The sequence below is a fragment of the Eurytemora carolleeae genome, unplaced genomic scaffold, assembly GCF_000591075.1.
Source record: "Eurytemora carolleeae unplaced genomic scaffold, Eaff_2.0 scaffold145, whole genome shotgun sequence".
Classification (NCBI taxonomy): Eukaryota; Metazoa; Arthropoda; class Copepoda; order Calanoida; family Temoridae; genus Eurytemora; species Eurytemora carolleeae.
This window is the reverse complement of record NW_019396195.1, coordinates 4779-11994: the sequence shown is the minus strand read 5'-3', so window position 1 is coordinate 11994 and position 7216 is coordinate 4779. Positions and strand designations below refer to the sequence as shown.

At 30.8% G+C, this 7216-nt stretch overlaps 1 protein-coding gene across 1 annotated transcript; it reads left to right on the top strand.

Annotated features, from left to right (window-relative positions):
- Positions 1–1821: 1821 nt before the first annotated feature.
- On the top strand, positions 1822–3737 carry LOC111697836 (uncharacterized; the record flags this gene model as incomplete). Its single annotated transcript, XM_023467965.1, is given in 4 exon segments — positions 1822–1882; positions 2765–2806; positions 3169–3213; positions 3678–3737. Coding segments are annotated over 4 exon segments (199 nt in total), but the record flags the coding sequence as incomplete, so codon positions are not given.
- Between the last annotated feature and the right edge of the window lie 3479 nt (positions 3738–7216).

Here is a 7216-nt window from a genome sequence, read left to right as displayed (position 1 = left end):
CCCGGCCCTCCTTAACTTTTAAGTCTAAAGCAGAGCTGTATTTAAGTGTTTCTGTAGGGAGGATTTTTGCATTACAACTAGTCATTTTATTACTATACAACTAGTCATTTTATTACTATACAACTAGTCATTTTAACTTGATTTTGATGATCTCAATTGCATTTTAAATTGTTTTTTTTTCATTATGTTTATTTCTTAGCTTTACCTTAAATTGCATGTTTTCGAGCAAACTAGAATGTGATGTATGACAACAGCTTACATAGTAATTTTTTATTAGTTTATTATCAAACTGCATGGTCATTTTAGAATGAATTTTAATGTAACTGTAACTCATATGAAAGATTTTCTAGCAAATTTATTTTTAGCTAATTACAAAATACAATTTTTAATTACTTTTTTTACCTAATAATCATGTGAAACATTATCTTTGAAAAAATTAATCTGCTAATCAACAATTTGATCCTACTGGGAGGGAGGGAGGGGGGTGTTAGAACCATGTCCGCAGGCCGGGAAGGGCTAAGTCCCAGTTAATCACCTCAGTTAAGGCATGTCTAAAGATACTTAAATGATGAGTAGCACATTGTTTAGCATCCCAGCCTTAAAGCAAACTCTCTATCTTAGAAATAAATAAAGGATTATGCCATTCATAGTAAACTCAAAAATTATATTAAATGCATTTTTTATAACACATAATCTGTCTCTGGTCCTGTAAAGCTTATTTTTTAATTGATTCACTCAGAGCTTAATGTTTAATGGTTCGAAACCCACTTCTTTTTTGTTTTCAAGTTACCTAATCATACATTAACATAATTATGTTTCTAGTAGAACATCTATTTTTAGGGTTTTTACTGAATAACTATCTTTTAAAGAAACTGAAGTAATTCCTATATTTCAGCAACCTGATGGTGTACATCTTTCACGTCAAACTGAACTAAATTGCAAGTAAGGTTGAAATATTGAATGTTTTCAATCAAAACTCTGCAACAAACAACATTTTTTCCTTATGTTATATATATATATTTTAAACGTTATTTAATACTTTGTTAAGAACCTTTTCTTACTGAAAGTCCCGCTTAGCTCGCCTGGATATAAAAGGGTTCTTAACCCATTTTATTGCAGTCTGTATTTTACTCTGCTGCTTTATAAAATAAGAACATTATTCTCTCCAAGGTAGTTTTTATTCATTTTTCTGGGAGAGTTTTAGATTCTAAACATTTTTATTGAAAGAGTTTCCATTAGAGGTTAGAGTAGTTATAGAGAGCAGGCTCAAATAGAAATATGAGAGATCAATTTAAAATCAGTGGTTTAAATCCAAAATGAACACATAAAAAATTAGGGTTTATTCAACTCCATTAATAAAAATGCACTTGAGGAGAACAAAAAGTATTTTAATTTTAATTTGCAACCAGATAAATTTGCTTTAAACATTCTTGTGGTTAAAATATACCGAGAGGAGCTAAGAGGTCACAAACTGTAAACATTTTACCTACGCCTTTCAAACTGTTTGAAGGGCTTTGATTTTTCAAAAACTATTGTACCTGTACCTCGCAGAATTCATTAAAGTTTGATCCAAGGTCTTCGCCTCACATCCTGTTGCGGCAAGTGTTCAGTAATTTTGGATAAAGTTATTTTTACCAACTATATTCGCCAAACAAATATTAGTAGCCTTGTTTTTTTCTAGTTTATAGGGTATTATAGATATTATATACAAAACAAAAAAGGTTTAAAATATTTGATTGATGGTTGGAATTATTTGCAAGGTTCTCTTCGGTAACTATCAACAGAGGAAAGTTGACTGGTTTCCCAGTCTGTGGAAAAGTATTGAACCCAATGGAACTAAATATTTTAATTATCTTACTTTTCCTATATACGCTCAGCTTAGGTAATAAAGAATACTCTAATAATATTCCCTAAAAAAAGGAATCCCATGACAGTTGAAAGCTAAGACTTGGATGTTTGCCACAAACTCGAATTAACTAATCCCTTTGCCTTTGCAACCTGATGATGTAAACCTTTGATATTTCAAACTTGAAATTTTCGATTTAACAGAATTCATATGATGAAATATCAAAGGCCTAAGTACATCGGGATTAAATTGTAACCAAAACTCTTTTCCTTTATCCCTATCTAGTATTATGTATGCCAATTTAAAAATAAAACTGAAAGATAAAATCTGGTTGTTTTGAAAGCACAACAAAAGGAGACAACGTTTTGATAATTTCAGGATCATCTTGCTTTGTAATCATTGTTTTATGACTTATACTTGTAAAAATGAATTTGACAAATTACTGCCGCAAATTATTTATTTTGAAGATCAAAGAAAATCTTCGAACTATCAGTGTACAATCGTAATACCAGTATACTTTTTCTGATAGTATAAGTGTACTTTTTGTAATTACAAAGTTTCTGCTGTAATTGCTTTAGTAAGAACAGTGTTCTTTTTGTAATAACTTTGCCCTTTTTGTAAATACAGTGTACTTTTTGTAATTACAATATACTCTTTGTAGTTACAGTATAAAATTGTTAACAACAGTTTACTTTTGTATTTACAGTATACAATTTTTGTAATTACAATGTATTTTTGTAATTACAATTTGTTTTTGTAACTACAATGTATTTTTGTAATTACAATTTATTTTTGTAATTGCAGTTTTATTTTGTAATTACATTGAACTTTAGGTAAGAAAAGTGTAATTTTTGTAATTACGGTTTACTTTTTGTAATTACATTGTACTTTTTGTAATTAAAATGTTATTTTTGAAAGGAGGAGGACAAGTAAGTACTGTTCTCCCTGATGCTAGCGCAGGTATCTCGATATTATAAATGAATAATAAACAAAAAATATAAATACATATCTATATGAATATAAAGCTATAGTCTAGAAAAAATTGAAATTTTTAAAGGGGAACCTATTGTAAAAGAGTTGAATTAGCACACTAACTCTAACTAACTCTAACTCTAATGTTTTACATCGTAAAATTCATCATTTCTGCCCCATATTGTTGACATTGAAAATACTTAAAGGTTTTTAATATTCAATTTTATTTTATTTTAAATGACATTACTTTGTAAAAGAGGCTGGTTTTAGTTTTTACATTAGCAGGATTCAATGTAAATTGTTGCATACCAAAAAAAGTTTTTTTTAAAGCAATTTACTTTTATTTAAAGGGCAAGCCTCTGCAGTAAGTACGGAACTCCCAGATTCTAACCCAGGTACCTTGATGATCATACAGGGAAAGTAAAAGGAGCAGAGAGCGCATCATTTTACAGTAAAGAGAAGGAACAGAAGAAATGAAAAAGAAATCCACAACCTCAAGTTCAATTTTTGAAAAAGCTTGAATTTGGTCGGTTTTGATGACAACATTACCATTTTTTTGGGCTTTAGTTATATGAATCATTGCTTTTTAATAAGCAATTATTACGTTCTATTTTTGTGAAAAATGTATGGATAATATTCAACGTTTTTAAAAACCCGTATCTCTATGTACAAATTACCATGTGGCAGATTTGAATTATCTAAGGTTTTTTACTTATCACCATTTTTTACAAATGTTTTTAACTTTCCTGGCCTTCCTGTATAAATCTGGTCTTGAAAAATCTACTTTTCTTCTCTCAAAAAATCATTTTTTAATTTCAAGGAAAAAATTTATCTTCATAATTGATTTATTTTTTATTAGTATGCTTGGCCACCGAGTGCTTTGAAAATAATAAGAGCTATTTTGGAAATGATATAGAAGGTGCGTAACTTAAAGATTTATTAGAAGCAAAAACACACAATTAAAGAGTCTGTAAGCTTATTTCAAGTTAACTTCTATTGATAGAGATGACAATGCCCAATTCACAACAGAACCCTTAAAAGTTTTGAAAAGATTTTGAAATTTTATCATTTTTTAAAGTGATTTTTGCAGTTACTCAGATTTAAACACTTCTATAAAACCAACCAAGGTCGGTTTTATTTTCATTGGTCCGAAGATCTTGCAGCTGTCAATCACGTGATACAAGCTGTCCTCAGAATTGGGTTAAAGATTGGGTCTTAAAGTCAGGTTTAAGTAATTACGGCTTGAGCCGAAGTTAAATCGCAGGCTCTGTTTAATCATTAATGAGACATGCAAACACATAATGCTGCAAAGTACGATTATACACTATTTTTCAGTCTTTTTGCTCACCAAATTTTCTTATCGATTTATTTTAAGCTCAGTTCTTAGATAATTCAAACAAATTTTATTTTTACAATCTTCTGCACATTTCTTCGTTTATTACTTCAAACCCTATTTTAAGTTTATGTAAACGTAATAATTTTGTGTAACAAATCAAAACCAATTGGATTGAAATATTTAAAAATTTATTTAATATTTTATTATTGTATCTTTACAACCAGAGACACCTGGTGGGAGATTCAAGCATCTTATAAATTCAATAAAACTGAATACATTTTTCAACACTTTTGTAAATTAAAGAATTCATTACTTCAAAACGTTAATTTTTCTACTAAAATGATTATAACGATCACTAAATGGGAATTAATTACAAAATAAATCATTCATATTTATTTATTAAATACAAAATACAATAATATCTGCATAGAAAAACTTTAAAATCTAAATATTTATTCAAAGTAGTAATCTGGGGTGTATTCAGGAGTTTTTCCGGGGGGCTTACATTTTTTTTTCCTTGCATGGGGGGGCTTCAGTACCTGTTGGAGCCTGGAAACCCCTTGAAATCAATAAACTTCACTGGTCCAGGGGGAGGGCTTAGCCCCCATCCAATAGCTCACCCCCCCCCCCCCGTTTTAAAATAATCTCAGGCTTAGTAAAACCAAGAGTTTAAGCATTAATCTTGATATCCACCATTCTAAAGTCTTTAGCTCAGGTTTTTCAGCATATATCAGGAGAACTACATTCTTCAGTTCTACGACTGGTTTAACTACTCTAGATACTCGAGCTGGTCCTTTAGAGAGGACCACTGGAGGTATAGAGTAACCTATGGATGAAGAGATGTCTAAGGAGAATCTAGATCCGTGAGCTGGTCCTATAGAAAGGGCCACTGGAGATATAGGACAATGAGGTTCTACTCCAGTCCAGCTAGTTCAACTACTCTCGTACTGCCCCGTCTGGACTACCCGCAAGAGTGCACAAGTAGACTAGGATACCATAGACATATCTAATACTCTAGGAGCAGCTGTGGATATTGTGAACATATCTCATACTCTAGGAGCAGCTGTGGACATTGTGGACATATCTGATACTCTAGGAGCAGCTGTGGAAATCGTGGACATATCTCATACTATAGGAACAGTTGTGGATAGCATGGACACACCTCAGATAGTAGGAGCATCTCAGATGGTAGGAGCATCTCAGATGGTAGGAGCATCTTAGATGGTAGGAGCATCTCCACAACAAGAGTATCAGAGACTCAAGGAGCGGCTCGGTAATGTACAGTTAACATAACAGTGACTTTAGGAGCAGCTGGATTTGAGATACGCAGCTACAGTGTCATCCAGGAGAACAGTATAGAAGATACTGAACTGAAACAGCTGAACAAGATATCGAGTTGAGGGAGCTGCCTTGTTAGATATGAACAGGAGTTGAGGGAGCTGCCTTGTTAGATATGAACAGGAGTTGAGGGAGCTGCTTAATTACACAAGAGAATTATGAATATCTAAACAGGATCTAATAAGACAGGAATAAACTTTAACAGATGTATTTTTACCAATAAAATATAAACTGTTAAATCCCATTCAGTTATATATCTGAGAGATAGACATTAAACATGAAGAAATAGAGTTGGGTGAGTTGGGTAGTTTCTGAAACTGGTACTGGGATCGAAAGTGAAGCCTTTGCATTAGACCCTTAAAATGATATTATCTTAGCTTATCTATGATCACTTCTGGCCAGGTAGCTGTCATCTCCGTCTGCTTCACATCTCCTTACCTAAGTACTTGAATTGGGTAAAAGGACTAAGGATGTATTATTCTACCGATATATTCAGTTTTGAATATTTATTTGGTCTTGTAGTCAAAATATTCTTAAACTTAAAAATAATTATAATGCTTGATTCAAAATCCAGTAACCGTTAACTATCTGTCAAGAATCAAAAATATTGAATAAAATTGGATGTATTATATATTTGTTTAGAGATTGCTTTTAAAAAGAGTGACCGGTTATGTAAGGTAGTTGAACTGAGTATGCAGTGTTGTGGAAAACTTCTTTCAGATTCATTTCAGGCATGTTAAACTTTTTAAAGATCTGTAAATCCTGAGTTTGAGCGCAAATTCGACGTTCAAAACTGCTACTTTGGGGTGGATACGTTTTCAGGATTAGTTTTATTTAAATTATTAAACAACGACAACGAAAAATAAAGTAAAAATTATACAGTTATCTAATTAAATGGTTAGGAACATATTTCTCAAAATAAATTTGTCAATAAATCAATGCTAAAATTGATTATTTCTTTTTCATTATTATATTGAACTTCTTATTTTCTTTGAATTTATTTGCAGATTTCTTCAAATTCTTCAAATGTCGTCTTTGCAATAATAATTCTAGAAAATCTGCAAAAAATCTTTGTGAATAATTAGAAACCAGAATAATGAGAAAGTAGAAACTAATAATTGAACAAGATTACTTATTTTCAATGATAAGATTTATTTTTAATTTCTCAACATGTTCCTATACATGACATCTGAAGTTTATTGTAGAACTTTTTTACATTTTATGTTCGATCATTATTTAATAATTAAAAAAACTAATTCTGAAACTTAGGATTTACAGATCTTTAAAAAGTTTAACATGCCTGAAATGAATCCGAAAGAAGTTTTCTACAAAACTGCATACTCAGTTCAACTACCTTACATAGCTGGTCACTCCCTTTAATAAACTATAAATAAATTTGAACATTAAAAGAATGTATTTTTTTGGAAGAAATTATTAAACAAAAAGTAATACCATTATAAACGAGCAGCTGTGGACATTGTGGACATATCTTAATGTTTTACATCGTAAAATTCATCATTTCTGCCCCATATTGTTGACATTGAAAATACTTAAAGGTTTTTAATATTCAATTTTATTTTATTTTAAATGACATTACTTTGTAAAAGAGGCTGGTTTTAGTTTTTACATTAGCAGGATTCAATGTAAATTGTTGCATACCAAAAAAAAGTTTTTTATAAAGCAATGTACTTTTTTTTAAAGGGCAAGCCTCTGCAGTAAGTACG